The sequence below is a fragment of the Capra hircus genome, chromosome 18 (assembly GCF_001704415.2).
Source record: "Capra hircus breed San Clemente chromosome 18, ASM170441v1, whole genome shotgun sequence".
NCBI lineage: Eukaryota > Metazoa > Chordata > Mammalia > Artiodactyla > Bovidae > Capra > Capra hircus.
The window spans coordinates 42,247,241-42,266,665 of record NC_030825.1 but is presented as its reverse complement, the minus strand read 5'-3'; the positions used below and the strand labels follow the sequence as shown (position 1 = coordinate 42,266,665).

The following is a 19,425-nucleotide window of genomic DNA, read 5'->3' as shown; positions in this document are numbered from 1 at the left end:
CAACAGGATTCAGCAGAGACCAGGAGGGGGAAGTTCACTGATTAAAAAGCTATTACACACACCTATGTATACACACACACACACACACACACGCTTACATACGCTCAATTCTTGTAAAGTGCCTACATTCAGTTCTGTTAACACACTAGGGTCTGGCCTGTCATTCTTCCCAACATGGCACCAGAGGGGCTTCAATCTGAGTCACCTGCATCCATATAAGCACCCCTGTAAGAAGAGCTCTGGAACTACTAGAATCCAGAAAGGCCTGGCATCCACACTTATCCAACCTTAACTCTCCTGTTGCTATGCAAGCCCTCTGCCTATGCCTGGCCCTTGGCAACAGCAGTGAAAGGAGCAGGTCCCTGCTATTAAGATGAGCTGTCTAAACTAGTCATGCACTTTCTGGGGGCACCCACAAGCCAACCTCCCCAAGGAAACAGTGTACTCCTGGACCCTTCTTTTAAGAACAGCCCCTAGAGGCCTTGCACCTCTTCTCAAAGAGTCTCCTCCACCAACTATAGTCCATGCTTATCCCAGTCCTCTATCCCCACTGTGAATCATCCTCTATGTGTGTAGAACATCACAAATATTGCTGGGGGAGGGGAAGGCAGTCTGTCCACTTAACCATTAAACTTTGAGAGCTCATAGGGTATTTAAGGTTGCTATAGTTCCTAATTTCACCTTTTGATGTTGGGAAGCAGATACTGCCACAGCTAATACAAAAGGTGGGCTACTTCTTGTCTTCCACAGAGGCAAGAATGGCATGAGATGCAAATAATATAGCAACCAGCTGGGAGAAGAAACACTGCAAAAAATTACCTAGAAATAGTTATTCATTTGAAAGCAGTTTTCCCAGATGAGAACCAGATCCTGAAACGAGAATGGGGCAGCCAGTCTTGGCAACAGGTGCCCCTGCACCTCAGGGGAGCAGCATCTACCATCACAGCCACTGTTGGAAGGCATCAAGGAGAGCTGAGCCTGGTGCCAGCCAAGGTCAGCATGGGGCGATGCTTCACAGCCAAGGTCAGCATGGGGCCATGCTTCACAGCCAAGGTCAGCACTGGGCAACGCTTCACAGCCAAGGTCAGTACGCAGTGACACTTCACAGACAAAGGCTAGACTGAGAAATAATCCCTAATGGAAAGTCGGCTGTCTTTCTCCAAAGAAATTTGACTCAGATTTCCAAGGCTTTGGTTCATGTTTTCCAGGTGACTTGTTGGGTGCGGCCATTAAGAGTCCTGACTAGCTCCAGCTCTCTGTCCACAGCATCCCTAAGAGGAAAACTATAGACTTTCCCCAAAAGAATGGGTTCTGGCAGGGGCAGTCTTGGCCTGTGGAGATGAGTGACCCTCATCTTGGAGGACTTGGAGGGATGGCTGTCTCTATTTCTCATGGTGTTGTGTTCCCAAAGTCATGTGACAAACTCTCTTAGTTTCAAGTGTCATTTGCAAGACTGGGTTAGTGTGCAAAGAGTCAGTCATGGTGCATTCCCAAGACCCAGAAGTCCTCCAATATGGCAGGCCAGGCTTACAGGAAGCACTTGAGTCCTGGGAGCAGTCAGAGGTTTTCAGGACAGCAGAAGCAGCCCAGGGAGGAGTCTGGAGGTGTAGGCACCTACCCTGCCTAAAGATGACAGGGCAAGTCATTGTTTCCTCTTGGACCTTCAGTTCAACCTCCTGCAAAAAGGGGGAAGGGAACCCCAGGCCCAACTCTGTTGACCACACACAGCCATAGAGAAGCTCAATGAAATTTCAATGTCTAAGAAAGCCTGCAGAAATGCTGGTCACACACACAGTGTGCATGGACCTGAGAGCTAAGAGCCCCAGATGTCTGCTCCTTTTCTGCCCCAGGGTCTTTATCTTCACTCTCCCCTCTCTTAGAACATGCACCCCCCTAATCTCTGCATGGCTCCCTCCAGTGTTTCCTCCTCAGAAAGTCCTCCCTAACTTATGGATATGTGCTCCCCACCTTCCCATATTACTCTCTAGGCCTTTGCCACTTCATCATCTTCATATCTTTTATCATAAACTGAACTTTCATTTGTCTTTTTTTATTGTCAGTGTCCCCCATAGAAGGCAGGTCCCATGAAGGCTGGAACCTCAACTGCTTTGTTGGTAACCATCTCCCAGCTCTCTGGAACAATTTGATATGTGCTCAATAAATGAACCAATGACCAAATTCACTTCCTGTTGCAGACTCTTTTTTCTAAAAGATTGGGAGAAAAAACCGCTTCTTCCTTCTCTGGCACCAAGCCAGCTGAGTCTAGGTGGAGACCCCAGGAACTCTCACTGTTTCCTCCACACGGCCTGAGTTCTGCCCCCTTCCACCTCCTTTCCCACACCCTATTTCTGTTCCTCTGCTGTGATTCTTTGTCCAACTCCACAGCCTCCTCTTAGCACAGGAGCCTGGCACCGTCATGTGACCAATAGTCCAGGAGTTCCCTCTCCAGGGTTGTGCCAGGAGCCCGCCTTCCTAATGCAGGCTGTGTTCCCAGGTTCCTTCAGAGAAGAGCAGTCTCAAAAGCAGGAGAGATTTCTATTTTTTTTTTCCAGATCAGGGCTCTTCTCGGCATTTTTGCAAGTGGCAGCTTGTTCTAGCCAGAGATGACTATACCTTTTCGAACACATAGCATATTTGAGCCAGTGCTACAATAAACTAAGAAGCCTGCCTCTTATCCTTGCTTCTGAAGTGGCCTGGCCCTCTGTAGGGGAGGGGAGTAGTAAAAATTGCCCCAGCACTGCAGGGATAAGTCACAGGAACACCTCCCCTGCTTAGGTACCAATCCCCAAGAGGGTGAGGCTGCCACCTCAGATGGCAGAATGAGGGCCAGTGACAGGGACCTGCCTGGACACCTGGAAACAGCAGCAACTGTTGTCTCTGGTTCAACAACCAAGGGCAAGCCCGCTCCCTAATCTACATCTGGAAAATGACCTCTAAGATGACTTCTAGCTCTGGATAGTCTAGGAATCTTCCATTTCATTGCAGAGGAACCAATTTCAGCCTCAGTGAGCTCTAAAAACAAAGCAGGCTACCTAAGCGGCATCGGAGATGCTGTGGGGGAGACTCAGGCATCTGGACTCTGGGATGGAGCTGGATGCTGGGGTCACATGGGTCCAGAAGGCTGGAGAAGCAGCAGGAGGAGGAGGCGTGGAAGAAAGAAGTGTGGGGTCAGCACGGATAAGGTGGTGTCGACTGGAGAGTGTGTATCCCTGTTGAATAGAGTGGGTACAACTATTTGTACTCCGCACTGAAGAAGGCTTAGCCTGGGAGTCGGATGCAGCTTCCCTGGGACTCTTCTTTGGGAAGTCCCCAACTTTGGACCTCAGCAAAGCCAGAAGCAGACACATCGAGGATGCCACCCTCAGTCTGTCACTGACTGCCAAGCTCCAAAGGACACCCCCACCATGAAAGTGAGCCCAAGTCTGCTGAGGACACAGTCTTCTGGCCACAGACTCTGAGCGACCAGCCTCCCAGGCCACTCCCACCCTCCCCTCTCCAGGAGCAAGTCTTTTCTTAGAAGATTCCCTATGGGGCTTCTTAAAGTGGGAAATGTGCTAAGATGTGAAAAAGCCAGAGCCAAAAAAAATGGGAAGAGTGACTGTAAAAAAGAGGCTGAGTGCAAACAAGCCACTGGTGTCGGGCGGAGGCAGTTAGGAGCGCCGCGGGCCCAGCGTGAGGCCCACTTGTCTCCTTTTGAGGAGCAGGGGACAGCTGACCGCTTGTCCACAGGATGTGTTTTGATAACTCCCAGAAATGAGAGGGTGTTTTATGGGAGGGTAATTGGGCATAATTCCCTTCATGACTTAGAGTCTACAGGCAGCCTCTACAGCTGGCCCTGATTTGGGACCATCAGCAGCAAATGCTATTTTCATGGCCAATTTATTAAAGACTCCATGTTTTTGAGGAGATGTCACGAACACAAAAAGGGGTATATTTATTGATATGTTTAAAATACAGGTTTTTAACTCCATTCCTCAGCCCTTAAAAACAAAGTAAAGAGATAGACAGATACAATTATGTTCTGACTAGTTTCCGCCAGCCTGCCCAATGGGAATGTTGTACAGAGTTCTCAGTGGCGCTGAAATCTGCTTAGGAAAGCAACAAGTCCTTTGTTCAGTTGACAACAGTTATTACAATTAATTCATTTGGTGATTGGTACTTGAACTGAGTGACAAGGTGTTATTTTACCTCAGTGAAAGTTAAAGTGGTAATACCTACATGTGCAGTAAAGCTGCAGGCTTGCTCTCCCTCGTGGCGTGGAGGGGGGTGGGCAGAGAAAAAAGACCAACTCTCGCGGTCTGCTCAGAGGCCCCCTCCCCACACACCACTTTGAGTTGGGAGGAATGTGCTGGAAATTTCTGCCTCCCCAACCCCAACTCCCACCCCGCCTCGGGGTTTCTTGCAAAGTTTTCACAAAGCCACAGGGTCCAAAGGTGACATGAGCTGAAGGGAGTGTGTCTGCGGAGAGAGAGCAGAATGCCACAATTGAGTTGGGTGGTAAGTCTTGTCATTCAACTTGCTGCCATGGACCCAGCTTGTAATTCCACTTGAGGGCCGGGTACTCCCACCTGTCCACCAGGATTCCTCAGTCCTGCACTACTGACATGCTGGGCCAGATAACTCCTTGCATTGCAGGACACTGCTAACTGCCCTGGCCTTTACCCACTAGGTACCAGCAGCGCCCTCAGTATCTCCAGACATTGTCAAATGTCCCTGGTCAGGTTAACACTCTTAGTTGGAAACCACTGCCCTACCTAGCACCCCAGACTGTTTTTGTATGGGAGATCGGAGGTGCAAGAACTCTCCTCTGATTTATTCTGTCTCAAGCTCTCTGAGCCCACCTGACCCAGAGGCAGGTTCAGACCACTGCTCCCCGAAAGCACACAGGACACTGAGCCTTCCTTATGGTTTAGAGGGTGTGGGTGAAGGAGAACAGTGGGACAAAGGACTCAGCACCTAAGAAGGAATTTCGAAGGACGTTTTTCCTCAGGAGCCCAGACTTGCCTTCAGCCAGGGTGACTACAAAAGGGCACTTTCTGGTTACAGGGCCTTGCACCCTCATCAGGATCTTCAGAAATATGTGTTGTTCAGTCTTTAAGTCATGTCCAACTGTTTGCAACCCCATGAACTGCAGCACACCAGGCTCCTCCGTCCTTCACTATCTCCCAGAATTTGCTCAAAGTCCTGTCCTTTGAGTGTCCACTCATGTTGTCCAACCATCTCATCCTCTGCCGCCCCCTTCTCTTCCTGCCCTCAATCGTTCCCAGCATCAGGGTCTTTTCCAATGAGTGGCTCTTCTCATCAGGTGGCCAAAGTACTGGAGCTTCAGCATCATTCCCTGCAATGAATATTCAGGGTTGATTTCCTTTAGGATTGACCAGTTTGATCTCCTTGCATTCTAAGGAAATGTATCATATAATAAATGCCTCAACACAAAAATGTGTCAAGCAGAACTGGTCTTTACTCATTATTATGAATTTCAATAATTATACACCAGGATTCAAAAAATTCTGGCCATCGGAATGTTCAGGCAGCTGGGCAGTAAGTAGAACCTCCTCTCTGCACATTGTTTGTATTGATTAGAAATTTGGATTTTTACTCAAATTTCTCAAGTAGACACTACCACATAACATGGAAGAAGGGTTGCAGGTCCTGGCTCTGGCTGGGTTGTCTCAGGAAGGACTTATTTTCAGGAGGTGGAAGAATGGAGGCTCTGAGGAGCAGAGCTAGTGGGGATCAAGCTCCTCCCACCTGTTCACCAGTCACCTCCTTCTTTAGAGCAGTCCAGTTGGGTTTCTGCAGCAGAGACACACAGTGACAAAGTGCTAAATTCTTCGTCATCTAGCCCAGATCCCAGTGCATCAGGACCCAGCCCCAGTGCATCCTCCTCGCTGCCCCAGAGCACGGCTGGATGTTGCCTGGGTCCCCAGCCAGCCCAGGATCCTCTCAATATGAACAGCTCAGTAGAACTTGACTTGTACTGTATGTCTGCATTGGAAAAGTCATGGACAGGGACCACAGAAACGCTCCCAATTTTATTTTTTTAATTAGCAGTATTTATCACCTGCTCAAAATCAATTGCATATTTTAAATGAAAACAAATGACTGTTTCTAGACTGATCAATACTTGCATCTTTGCCTTTTAAAAAGTAAAAAGTTTGAATGTAAGGAAATCTTTATCTTTGCTCCTGTCAATCCAATTATAATATAGCTCAATAGTTAATAAATATAATCCTCTTTGTCTGGGCAGATCAACATCATAAAAAATGCAAAGAATTCTACGGTATCCAAGACCCTGTGTGGTGGAAAGCAGCCTCTTCCCTGTAAACTCCGGGCCTTGGTACTTTTCTCCTCTCCTTCCTAGATGAGGAGCCGTTTATTCCTATTAAGTCTAAAGAAAAGGGTTTATATATTTAATGATTCTAAAACCAAAATGCTACCTACTATCTGCACAATTGCCATTTTATCTCTCTAAACTTCTCCAGTTGACGTTTTTAAAAGGGCAAAAGCAGAAAACCCTTATATAATACCTAATTTGTACATCTGCGGTTTCCCTCTGACTGGCACAGGCACCATATGTTTTTAATTATCATAATAGCCCTAAAGAACCTGTTCGGTGGGAAACACATATGATCCTTTTATTACTGGTTTGTAATTTAAACAGTTTTAACAGAAAAGGTCTGGCTATAGGGGAGTGACAGGCTCAAAGGCCTAAGATCCCTGTCGTCGACCTCTGGAAGCTCAAGTTCAGATCCCACCCACCAGGCAGGACCTCCTTCCCCTGCTTGACAGAGGTAATTGGTCGCATGTGAAGCGGCTCTGTGGGACCTTTAAAAGACAGGATCTGTGATCTCCAGTGACGCTGGGGTCTGGTTAGAGCCTGACACAGTGGGCAGAGGGTTGATAAATATTATCCCAGTCTGACCTCTGCTGCCCTCACAGCTGGGGGCTGGGCCCATGGCAGCCCCCGTCTGGAGGGTCCACTGGTGCCCTGGGCCACCCACTCTCCACTCTCCCCCACCTGGACCCCAGAGAACAATTGCAAGGTGAGGGGTCAGGTTTCCTTGAGGCCCTCTCACTTCGGGGAGGGCCGGGTAGACAGTCTTTTCCTGGAGGTTGAGAAGTATAATAAATACAGCCTTAAAAATAATTAATTCGCAGACCGCGAGATGGAAGAAATCTTGGGATGGGGATGATCTGGTGGGACTTTCTCATTCATGACGAGGTGAGGATGCTGAGGGGACAGCAAGAGACCTGCTCAGGGTCACAGGCAAGTCCTCAGCCGGGTGGGTCACATGGAGCACCTCTGACCACACCCAGCGCCCCATCCAGCCTGTTCCCAGGATTCTACCTATGGGTGCAATCTCCGCTGGAATTGCCACATTTTCTCCCAGGACCCAGACCTACAGGATGGCAAGAAAATGCTATTTTTATTTATTTGTTTGTTGGTCTGCTCGTTTTTGACATATCCCAAACAAGGTCTAAGGGCTTCCTAGGTGGCACTAGGGGTAAGAACCTGCCTGCCAATGCAGGAGATGTAAGAGACCCAGGTTCGATCCCTGGGTTGGGAAGATCCCCTGGAGGAGGGCATGGCAACTCACTCCAGTATTCTTGCCTAGAGAATCCCATGGACAGAGAGCCTGGAGAGCCATAGTCCATAGCATCGCGAAGAGTCGGACATGACTGAAGCAACTGAATCCACGTGCAAACAAGGATTAAAGGCTTGGGAAAGCCCACAGGGTGAGGCAACAAAATGCCATCTCGGGATAGCTCCACTGCCTGAATGAATCAGACCCTCATGTGCTTGCTGAGTCACCTTGGGTAAGGTAAGCAAGTGTTTTCTCTGTGCCTCCATTTCCCCATATATAAAATGGGAAGAATAAAAATTACATCTACCTCAGGGGATTTTTAGATTAGATGAAAGAATGACATTTGTAACTTTCACTTTCACATATATATATATGGTATTTAAAATTGGAGTTGGCCCTGGCACATAGCTAAGAATTTATGATTTAAAACCAAACTCGATAGATGGAGGGGTAGCTCAGAGGACCTGATCTTGTAGGTGACGCTTAGGCCTGGGGAGATCAAGAGGATAAAGCCGTGTCCCTGAACACCAGAGCCAAGATGCTGGGTTAGAATGGGACAAAACCTCCAGTTATAATTGCTTTCTGGCAAGCTCTCAAGGAATCCAGGGGGCGGGGGCAGTGTCAGCAGCAACGGCCATCAGACTTTCTTGGGCTGTCCAAATGGCAGGTCTGATTCCACTCAGCTGAAAAAGTGGCTTTCTCGTTTCCACTACTGGGGGTTTTAGCATTCAAATGTGACTCTATGATATTGTATTACTTTGATTGTTTTTCTTTGTCATAGCTTGATACTGGAAATGCAATACAGGTGACCTTTGAACAATGCGGATCTGAGCTGCTCGGGTCCACTTACATGAGGATATTTTTTAATAAATATATGTATGTGCTGCAAATGTATTTTTTCTTATTTTTTTAAAATATTTCCTTTGCTGTAGCTTACTTTATTATAAAAATATGATACATAATACATATAATGTACAGAATATATGTTAACTATGTATGTTATCAGTAAAGCTTCCAGTCAGCAGTGGGCTATTAGTAGTTAAGTTTGGGGGAGTGAAAAGTTATACCCCTTTTGACTGTGTAGGGGATCAGCACTCCAAGCACCCTAATCGGTCACCTTAGTCGCTCGGTCCTGTGTGACTCTTTGTGACCCCATGAACCGTAGCCCACCAGGCTCCTCTGTCCATGGAACTCTCCAGACAAGAATACTGGAGTGGGTGGCCATTCCCTTCTCCAAGGGATTTTCCTGACCCAGGGATTTAACCTGGGTCTCCTGCATTGCAGGCAGATTCTTTACCGTCTGAGCCACCAGGGGAGCCAGGTCATGAGTCAACTACATATGGAATAATGTAGCTGAAACCCACTATCATCTGGCACATACGCTTCGCCAGGCTTACAGCGCAGCACCTGGCGTGTATTTGTGTACACTTCGGTCCCTGAGCTCCCAGTCAGGTGCCTGGTACCTGTGTGCACAGACTAAGCTGAGGCTCAGGGAGGCTCTCCAATGGGATGCTCATGGCTTGAGAAGTTGGAAGGCTTTTCCAAAGAGTAGAAAAAGAACCTCGGGCAAGTCACCTGACATGTGGCCTCGGTGGCCTCATGCATAAGATGGGTTCTGCTAAACAGGTGAGTCTGGTTATGCAGAAGTGACTGGCAACCAGAAAGGCTGAAGAAGGACCAGCTGGTGTTGGGCCTGTGACACTGGAGGGGCCCACTTGCCTGCAGGTGAGGCTGGGAGTGAGACATGACAGGCACATCCTCCCATGCCACCCTATCCTTCCTCCTTCAGGACAGGCTCTCTCCAGGTGAATAGGTGGGACAGGCATTCATCCAGCCAACCCCACCCTTAGAGGAGGAATGAAGGAATCACAAGTCAGATCTGGCCCTCCCAGTGACCCCAGAAGATGAGAGGAAGCCTTCTCATGAGTTTAAATAAAGGGGGAATACAAAGCCCCCACCCCAGAGGGACTGCTCTTTCCTTTTGGCAAGAAGAAGGCCAGATGGCCACCTTCATTTGAGATGTCAATTGTGACCTCCTGACTCAACAAACAGCAAGTGCATCTTAATCAGAGAGTGCCCTTCCTGTCCACCAGCAAAGGCTACTGCTCCGCCCCGCCCCTCAAGGAAACAAGACCTTCTTAATCACAGGCTGCCTCGAGGGGCTGGGAGGGGGGCCACAGGCCCTGGCTGACCCTGCCGCCAGCAGCTACTGTCCCCGCTCGCTGCCTGCCTGCCTGGTGCCGGCCCAGCTTGGCAGCCCAGCCAAGTAGGGGCTGGGGTGAAGGCGCCTCCAAATTTCCAATTCGGGGAATAATAACTCACATGACTTCGATCCCATCTGCACCCAGGGAAGGCAGAGCAGGGAAAGGAGCATAAAACACAAAGTTCCCACAGTCAACATCTGTCTTAGTGCAAACAATGGACCATTATCTTGTAAATAATTCTGATTAAGCTGCAGCGTTTCCTCCTGAAGCTGGTGGTGGGGAGTAGGGGGAGGGCGCCGCTGAGAAGCCGGCCTGGGCCACCAGGTGCTACACTCAGAGCCTCCCCAGGCCCCTGCCCCTGCCCCTCGCCCCACCCACGGCAGCAGGCCCTCTGACCACCTCTAAACCCCAGGTGGCTTCCGGAAGGTTCCTCCCTGCCACATGCTCTCTGTTCTGCTGGCTCTTCTCCTCTTCCTCACTCTATTTCCTGCTTTCCTCCCCTCTCCAGATGCCATCTCCATCATGTTTCTTTTAGTCTGTTCATACTGGTTTTCTGTTCTCTCACTGTCTCCTTCCTCCCCTTCATCTCCCCAGGTCTCCAGTCTCCCTTCTTCACACCTTCCCCTTACTCTCCACTCCAACCTTCACGTCTCTCCTTTCTCTCTTCATCCGCACCTCTCACTCACTGCTCTTCACCCCTCTCCTTGTCTGATCCTTCCTGCTCTTGGTCTCACGGTGACTGTCTGTCCTCTCATCCCAGGCCCACCCCTCCAGACTCTGGATTGGTGTAAAGTCGGGAGATTCTGAGGCCTACAGGCCCCTCCTGCTCCCCGGCTGCCTCAGACCATCAGGCCTGAACAAGGCCGACCAGAAGCACTGTGCCCGCAGGGACCCCTCTTTCCACCACTGGGAAACCCCTCATGCCCCACCCCAAATCCAAAGACCCTCTCCCTCCCGTGTGTCCCAGGATGCTGAGGTCAGCCTGCCTCTGCACCCACACATCTCCTGTGTCATGAAAAAGAGCTGGGGCTTCCCAGAGCCGCCCCACAATAAAGAAGTCCAGGCACACACCTGTGCAAAGGAGACAGGATTACTCACTTTGTGAAGGTATTTATCCCAAAGTTCTCAAGAAAATCCCCCTGGTGATTTAAATTGAATTGCCTGAATGTGATTTTGAGATGACACTTCAAGCCCAAAGTTTCCCTATGAAAGCAAAAGCTGCTATATAAGAAGCACTGTTCCTGCTAGCTGACCACTGGACATTTTTTTAAAAATCTCCTAATTGTAAATCCTTTGCAGCATAAGAAAAAGAAAAAGAGTTCAGTTGGAGCCAACAGGGGTGATGTCTGTACATCCCAGGAATGGTATCATTGAACCCCAGCACACCTTTCTCCATGGATGGGATGGAATCCCAGTGAGGCTGTCTAGAAAGAGGCCTTCAGGTGGTGAGTACAGATTGGCAAGAATGAGGAGCTCCAGGCTTTGCATTACCTTACCCAAATTCTCTCTCCACTTGTCAAGGTCTTAGGGAATATGAGTCTTCATGGCAACCCTGCCTGGGGCCTGCATGGCATCAGAAATCCTAAAATAACTGAAATGTGGATGGTCTGCCAACCTCCAACTTACTCATTCAAATTCATTTCATTGTCTTGAGGATGCACAAGGGTACACAAGCGTATCCTTTGATGGATAACAAAACTAGAGCAATCAACCCCAACTCTACTGTAGAGCACAGCGAACTCTCCTCGGTACACTGTAATAACCCATATGGGGGAAGAACCTGAAAAGGAATAGATAAATGGATATGTATAACTGAATCACTTCTCTGTACACCTGAAACTAACAGAACATGGTAAATCAACTATACTCCAAGATAATTTTTTTAAATTAAACAAAAGCCAAGGAATGGAGGAGTTCAAAGTTGGAGCTAGTACACACTGTCCCAAACTTGGGGGCTTGCTAGCCAACAGTGACTTTGAGTGGCCACAGGAATGCTGAGGATGGAAGAGTGGAAGGGTTGCAGATATGGAAAGGGATGTGAATTGTTCCTCATGCCCCATGCATGCAAGATGGAGGACAGCATGACCCCTCTTCCCTCCCTACCTCCCGCCTTTCCTTCTAAGTGTTACTGGGTTGGAGTGATGGGTGGGAGTGGGGGGCTCCCAAGAGGGACTACATACTGTCACACCCAAGAGGGGCACCTTGGATTATCAAGTTGATGTCAGTAAAGCACTTGAGGAAACCTTAATCATCATGAAAATACCCAAGCGCCACTGTGAATACAATAGGCTGTAAAATGAAAAAAAGTTAAATAATCAGATTTTTCTTGCACTACTATGAACCCAAAGATCCACATTTATTGACTCCCTCTTTTAAAAAAAATTCTAGATTCTAGAATTAGAAGGGAAATGCCTCAATGCTCTTCTTACGAGTTAATAAAAATGTCTTGATGAAGAAGCAAGTATTCATATGCCCCATTCTTAGACTGAAACCCCACACGTTCATGTACTTGTGGGAAGACCAACTTGGTGTCCACATCTGGGACCCTGCAAGACTTGAGTGCTCATGAGGACTCTAGAACAGATGGAGTCTTAGACAGTCACCAGAAAAATTAAGGAAACAGGGATCCTCAATACCATAGAATTTGAGACCCAAGAGGATACTGAGGGGACTTGTCTAAGCTCCTTGGAGTGTGACTGTATCTACAGATACTGTAGGTCCTCTGACCCCCGGGTCAGCCCTCCGACCAGCTTCCAGACAGCCTGGCCCTGAGCTGAGTGCGTGTCCCAATATTTAAAATCTGCAGTTCGCTTCCCACCTTAGAGTATGAATCTGCCCTCACCCTGGGCTCTGGAAGACTGGTGACCCTCTGCAGTGTGCCAGGGATGTAAAAATCCTCAGACCAAGGGGTTCTGGCTTGTGCTGGACGCTGTCCGTGCCCGACCCCTTCCCCTCTGGCTCCCTAGGATGCCAGTGGCCTCTTGTTTCTCTCTGATTGTGACTGTTTTGCTGTTGGGTGAGCTGCTGCTGCTGCTAAGTTGCTTCAGTCATGTCCGACTCTGTGTGACCCCATAGACGGCAGCCCACCAGGCTCCCCCATCCCTGGGATTATCCAGGCAAGAACACTGGAGTGGGTTGCCATTTCCTTCTCCAATGCATGAAAGTGAAAAGTGAAAGGGAAGTCGCTCAGTCGTGTCCGACTAGTAGCGACTCCATGGACTACAGCCCACCAGGCTCCTCCGCCCATGGGATTTTCCAGGCAAGAGTACTGGAGTGGGGTGCCATCGCCTTCTCCAGGGTGAGCTGCAGTGACTCTCAACTACGGAGAGCTGCAGAGCTGGTGGATAAATGCCCCAGGTTCTTCAGCCCTCAGGGGTCATTCTGAGGTGAATGTCACATTGTGTCCTGGAGGATCCCCAGGGGACAAGGCCTAGCCCCTGATCAGTGGCAGCCCTGTCAGCACCCTCAAACATGCCTCTCAGGACTGCCCCCCCAGCTGCACAAACTGTACCCCACTCCTTATGTCAGGCTGTGCTCTGGTGAGACCCTGAGTAGATCAGCCATGGGCTCCTGAAAGACTGAGAAGATTAATGGACTCCCCTTGACAAGAAAGAGCCCAACATTCTGTGAACCCCCCAGTTAAACCCTGAGGCCTCTGTACCCCAGTAAGACAGCTGCTTCCACCCGGTCCCTAGGTGCAGGGACAAGTTGGGTGGCTTGTCCTTGCAACTGCCCCAGCCCTCCCCGCAGGACATACAAAACACTTGAGTTCCAAAGAGAAAAGCAACTTGTCCATCATATAAAAAGAGCAATAATTTGGTAAATTAATTGCAAATTTGCTTTCCCTGCTTGGTTGCCTTTCTCCTTTTCTGTGGATAATTGAGAGTATATTATATTAATTTGACAACAACAGAAGTTCAAAAAGAAAACTTAACCTCGTGAGCAGTGGGTTACCATTAGATGGGTGTGTCTGAACAACTCCACAAAGAGCGTGAACGACAAACCCTTCATACAGCCAGCCAATTTCTGGGTGCACAGATGGAGACCTTTGCTTATGAAACTGCTGCGCAGAGTTTCCCAACTTTAACCTTGAGAATGCACCGTTTGCTCTAGAGACAAAGTCCACTCCTGCGCAGATAACACTGTACATGTTGAGCTGCATGCTTAGGGCTGTAATTCATTCATCATGATGTTTCTTTGAGAAAGAGTGACTATAGGTAAGAAGAAATCGTCTCCCAAAATTTTGACTCTTTTCCCCTGCACCAGAACATGTGAGTTTCTTCGAAACATGAGTAACTGAAGAAGTGGACTTGAAGACTAGTTTTCACCATGAGCTGCACAAGCCTTCTCCCCCTCAGTCTGTCCCATCTCATGGCACAGTTACCTCCTTGAAACTCCTTTCCCCTCTTTCCACCTCAGACCAGTGGGCCGTCCTTGCTTAGAAGGGTCTAGGCTTTAGAGCCAAGGGTAGAGTCGTAGGGGATGCTTGGGGTTGCCCCAAATCTGAGTCCAAACAAGTTGCGCTTTTTGTAATGCCACGTGGGGATGGGGAGGGGGAGGCAGGCTTCCAGAAACAGGACCGCCGGCCCCCACGCTGAGCTGTGAAATGAAGTCAGCTCATCCAGAGGCCTGGATGCACTCAGCTCCCTCACGGCCATAGATAGGATGTTCCCGAGAACACTCAGCTGGTGAGAAAGGAGTTCTTCCCCAGAGGCAGGGGGATGAGAGGGAGGTAGGGAAGAAGGGGGCAGAGGAGGGAGGGTTGTGAAATGAGGGGGGTAGGAGGCTGGGGGCAGCTCATAAAAAATTGGAGGAGAAAATCCACCAAGGTCTCCTCTAAGCTTGAGAAGCTCCCCCAGGGGAGCAACCCAGGAAATACCCCCTGCTTTCGAAGTGGAAATGTGGAGACCCTGTTAGGGAAATCGAGCCCTCGTGGAGGGAAGAGGGAAATAGACGCCTGGATGGGGGCTCCAGGGAACTTTCCTGCAGTCAGCACGAGGAGCCAGGATGATCTGTTTCCTGCAACGGTTCTGCCTCTGTTGCCAAGACCTGGCCACTCACGCTGCACTGGACTCCCAGCCCCTTCCCTGCTGGAATGGTGGTCTCGGCAAGGGTTCCCACAGTGTGCAAATGACTGTAAATGAAGAACAGTGCCAGGGACTATGTGTTCAACCCCAGGCCCTTCAACAGAGCCCTCTGGTCCTCACTGCATCCTGGCCAGAGGTTAAAGAGGGTGCCCCTTGCCTTCACAGAGTGGATAGTGGTGAGCCCCTCCTTGGGAGCTGTAAATGTGGCTTCTAAAACCCAGCGTGGCTTCAGGCCCTGGTGGAGAGAACAGGCTCACAGAGGCTTGGTGTGTGTGAGGAGGTGATGCAGGCCTCATGGAGCCATCAGGAGGCAGGGACCCAGGAAAGGGCAGGGATGAATTCTTGTCCCAGGGCAGTTCCTCAGACTCAGGTGGCACTGGAAACAAAGATGGGATCCCCCCCCACCCCCAGAGTCTTTCTTTCCGTTCAGGCTCTGCCTACACACTGCTGGTCAAAGCTGGTCCAGGTAGATGTGGTTGGGGTCACTCGCTATATCTTGGCTAGGCATGTGGGCATCCACCAAGTTTTCCATCAGAACCCACAATGCATGTTCTCAGCTTCATGGAACAGTAGCCTGTTCTCAGAATCTCTCACTTTCACCTCTTATCTCCAATAAGACACAACCTAATCCTGTACTCTATGATCTTCGGGGTTGCTTGGACAATTTCCATGAGACCTACTGAAGGGAATATCTTCAGCAGTCAAGGTGACAAGGCTGACCTACATGTTCCAGTGGACCCTTCTGGGCTTTCGCTCCCTTGCACACAGGACACTTCATTTATTTGGAGAGGGGGAGACCATGCTTGGGGCTTGGGATTCAGTCAAACAATGATAATACCTCCCCCACCCCCAGGACCAGTTAGCCAGGCAGCAGCATGTGCATGGAATTTAGAAGTTTACAAAACACGCCCAATTAGAGAAGCTTGGTAACACTGTTGAAGTGGCAGGTGCCTAAAGTCCAGCTCATGGACAAAAAAAAAAAAAACCTAAGCAATTACAAAAGAAAAGTTAAATCCTTGCTTCGTGTCTCATGCTGTGATGGGGGTGGGGGCGGAGCTGGGAGAAGCCTCTTACAACAGACAAGGGCACAACCAAAATATCGCAGTGAAGTTCCACACTCCGGCGATTCCAAGGGCCTTTCCATGTAAAACTATGCTTCACAGGATGAAAAGAAAATGGTAAAGTCTGCTGCACCAAGGCCAGGCGTGTGTCATCCTCCACACAGGGGATGAGGGACACAGGGCCTGTGAGCTGTCGTGGGGTCTAATCACCCACCTGAGAGACACTTGTGCACACAGATGGCTCTCCCCAAACCCACCACGGTCACCCCACCCAATGGGGAGGTGCCTTGACATTTGTATGTTTAGGAGCTGTAACTCTTGGGGCCACCTAGAAATGGGTGGAAAACTTGGCAGGCGACCCAGCAAACAGCCCATGGGACAGCATCTCTAGCGTCCCTGAATGTCCTGTTGAGGCTTCCAACAGACAGAGGGATGTCAAGGTGGAGGGTGTTGCGGAGTGAATTAACATAATGACTCAAAACTGCACTAATGTTTCACAGCTTTTTTTATTAGCAATACCAAGATAAGTTATTGAAGCATTTTTAGTATTGTTTTACATTCCATTCATAAATGACCTAACTTGTAACTCAGCATACAGCACACTTAGAGATATAGTTTGACACTTATTCAGAAAGCTACAATTATTATAACTTACATGCCTTCATTACCAGGAACACCTTCATATATCTTCTAATTACTTCAACAATACTCTATTCCAAAGCACACGATAACCCAGTACAAGTTTACACATTTGGCTTCAATCACCATTTTTAAGGAGTGCATGTTGAGGTGCTGTTCACTGGTACTTTATTGTCATCTGCTCCTGGTTAACGTGACGACCTGACACAATATTAAACTAGCAATATTACTGCTTAAATACTATGGAGAAAGAGAATTACTGCACTTTTCTGTATTCTTCTAAAGTGTTACAAAATACAGGACAATCGGACACAAGCAGTAATGCCAACGAGACCATCACAGGGCCCGCTTCTAGAAGCTGTGCTGAGCGGAAGCCCCCCCAACAGGGTTTCCACAGGTGAAGGGGCTCCAATCCACCAGTGTTTGTTTTGCAGAATTCGTGACTCTGAGGGAATTTTCTCTCTCGCTCAAGTTACTAAGCCTTCCCCATCCTTCGCTAATAGTGGAACATATGGGGCAGTATTTTTAGTCTCCCTGATTCTTCGCTATATATACTGTAGGTTGGTGTGCCATGTGTATACACATACCTATGCCAATAGTAATTGTTTATTCAACACACATATGTGTATACAGTCTTCTCTTGACTTTACACGATTAACAAGCTGCAGATAGCCACCGAGGAGCACGAACAGACAAGGGCAAATCCAGCTAGACCGACTAGAACAGGGGGTGTCACTTACCTGCAAGAAAATGTGCAGATTCATTAAACAATCCAGAAACCATGTGGGCTAGAGGCATTCGAAAGCAAGGGCAGGGCCACACTCCCTAATTGTTTAATGAAATGATGACAATAAAGCCATATTTATAAAATTTGGTCCTTCCATCTCTGGCTAAAGCAAGAATAGTCTATGTGATTAGAGCAGGTTGGCAATTAGATGCAGAGGTGCTGTTGATCAGAGCTAAGTAATAGGAGATAATTACTACTTATCTGAAACCTGGGCTTGGCACATAACATCTGAATAAAAAGAAGAAAGAACCTGATTCCTTCAGCAGCTAAGATGTCTGTAGCTAGATGGCTGTCCATGCCAACCACCACTTTGATTCAGCAGCCTCAGAAGGCAGACCCCAAAGCTTAAGCCCAGGGTCCCCAAAAGCACTCAAGATACACATAGGGTCACGCTGCTCCTATTGCATATGGCGGTGGCTGGGCCTGCCTGGAGGCTTGCATTTCCCCAGGGATGTGGATGTCCATTCTGACAACACTCTCTTCACTCGGCATTCTCCTCCTCTCTCCCAATTTGAAGTCATCATTAGGGAGGAAAAATTACTGTATACAGGCATGTATGTTTTGAACCAAAGAGTTTGGTTGGTCTCTTCTCCCAGCCCAGGCTTGATCCTGGGCAACAGGTATCATGCGATCCAAAGAGAACATGGATACGGCAACCAAAATGAAAGCTACCAGACTTCTGCTTCGGAGGCACTGTTGATTCAGACAGTAGCTTTTGGAGCCAAAAATATGCAGCAAAAGGAAAGGAACATAAACAAGGCTAAATGTCACCAGTGTTTGCCGACTTACAGACACCATCCATTTGTTTGTTCTGAAATGACGAGTGGACCATTTGGCAAATACAATGGTATTCACACAACAGTTCTGTCATCCCGCAGTGCAAACGACATCACGTCAGTGGCATTCCCATTTAATTTAAACAGAAGGAAAGGGAGGAGGAGTAGAATGCCGAAAGAGTTTGGAGAGGGCTGTCACCCAAAGAGGCTGCACCCCGTGAGGCTCTGGATGGGGCCAGGGGAGAGCCTGTCCAGGGCGCTGGTTTCTGTGGGAGATATCCCCTGAGGGGATAGCACCTGTGCTTTGTCCCACCAGAGACAAAGGGAAAGGCTCTGCAGCCAGCTGTGAGGCAGTCAGCAGGGGCAGAGCAGGCAGGATGGGGTGGCAATTTGCATTAATTGAAAGGATCTGCCCCTGGACTTCAGGACAAGCCAATTGATCCTCCCTACTGAGGTCTAACATCAGGCCCTGGACATGCACTATGACTGGGGGCAGCCTGGACAATGGGAGTCAACAGCCAACCTAGAAATGATAAAATTGGGCAAAGAAAGGGAGTGCAAAAATTGTGCTTTATCCACAGTGTCCGTAAGCTGATAATAAGAGTCAGCTTAGGAAGAAGAGAAGAGAAGGATAATTGCTCATTTGGCTTTAAATAAAGCATGGCAGCTCTAGAGACAAGACCCTATGACAGAGATTCCCTGGGCCTCCTAGGCTCACTGCCCTCCCATGCGTTGGCTGAATCTGGGCACCTGTACACTTGGTGGATTTGGATTTGGTGGTTCTCTTTCTGTGCCATTTAACTAATTTTCTTTCTCCATTAGGACCTGTTGACTTCAGGGCCACACCTTAAAACTAAGAATTGTCCACGAGACCGAAAAACATACCACCTATCATGGGCTATGCATCAGGAGCCTGTGCTTGGGTGTCTTCATGCATACATATGCAGTGTGTACAGTGTCACACACCCCAGCCACAGCGTGCTTGGAAATCCCTGACTAACCACAGACATTAGCCATTTCTTGACCAAAGCCTGAGGTGGTAAGACATTTCCTACTCTGAAGCGAACTGGGTAGAAACTGGAAGGGTGTGACCACAGTGGTGGGATGTCACCACTAAATTGCCAGGCTAACATACCCACATACCCAGAAACAGCCATCAGTGACTTGGCATGGCAGACATAAGGAAATAAAATGTGTCTCTATAACCTTGATGGAAAGTAAGATTTGTACCTGCTCAGGGCTAAAAGGGACGACTGCAACCCAAAGATGTTTGGGCAGTGAC

The 19,425-nt window shown here is 48.7% G+C and overlaps 1 protein-coding gene across 5 annotated transcripts in view; it reads right to left on the bottom strand.

Annotated features, from left to right (window-relative positions):
- ZNF536 (zinc finger protein 536) overlaps positions 1-19,425 on the bottom strand; it is a 452,519-nt gene that overhangs the window by 125,648 nt on the left and 307,446 nt on the right. For 2 of the 5 annotated variants that reach the window (XM_018062252.1, XM_018062253.1), the window contains one exon: positions 16,429-17,320. The exons of the other annotated variants lie outside the window; for them this stretch is intronic. In XM_018062252.1, coding sequence (XP_017917741.1) covers positions 17,313-17,320 — 8 coding nt within the window. In that variant the 3' untranslated portion in view covers positions 16,429-17,312. Of the gene's footprint in view, positions 1-16,428; positions 17,321-19,425 lie in introns of those variants that run through there. 5 annotated transcript variants of the gene reach the window in all.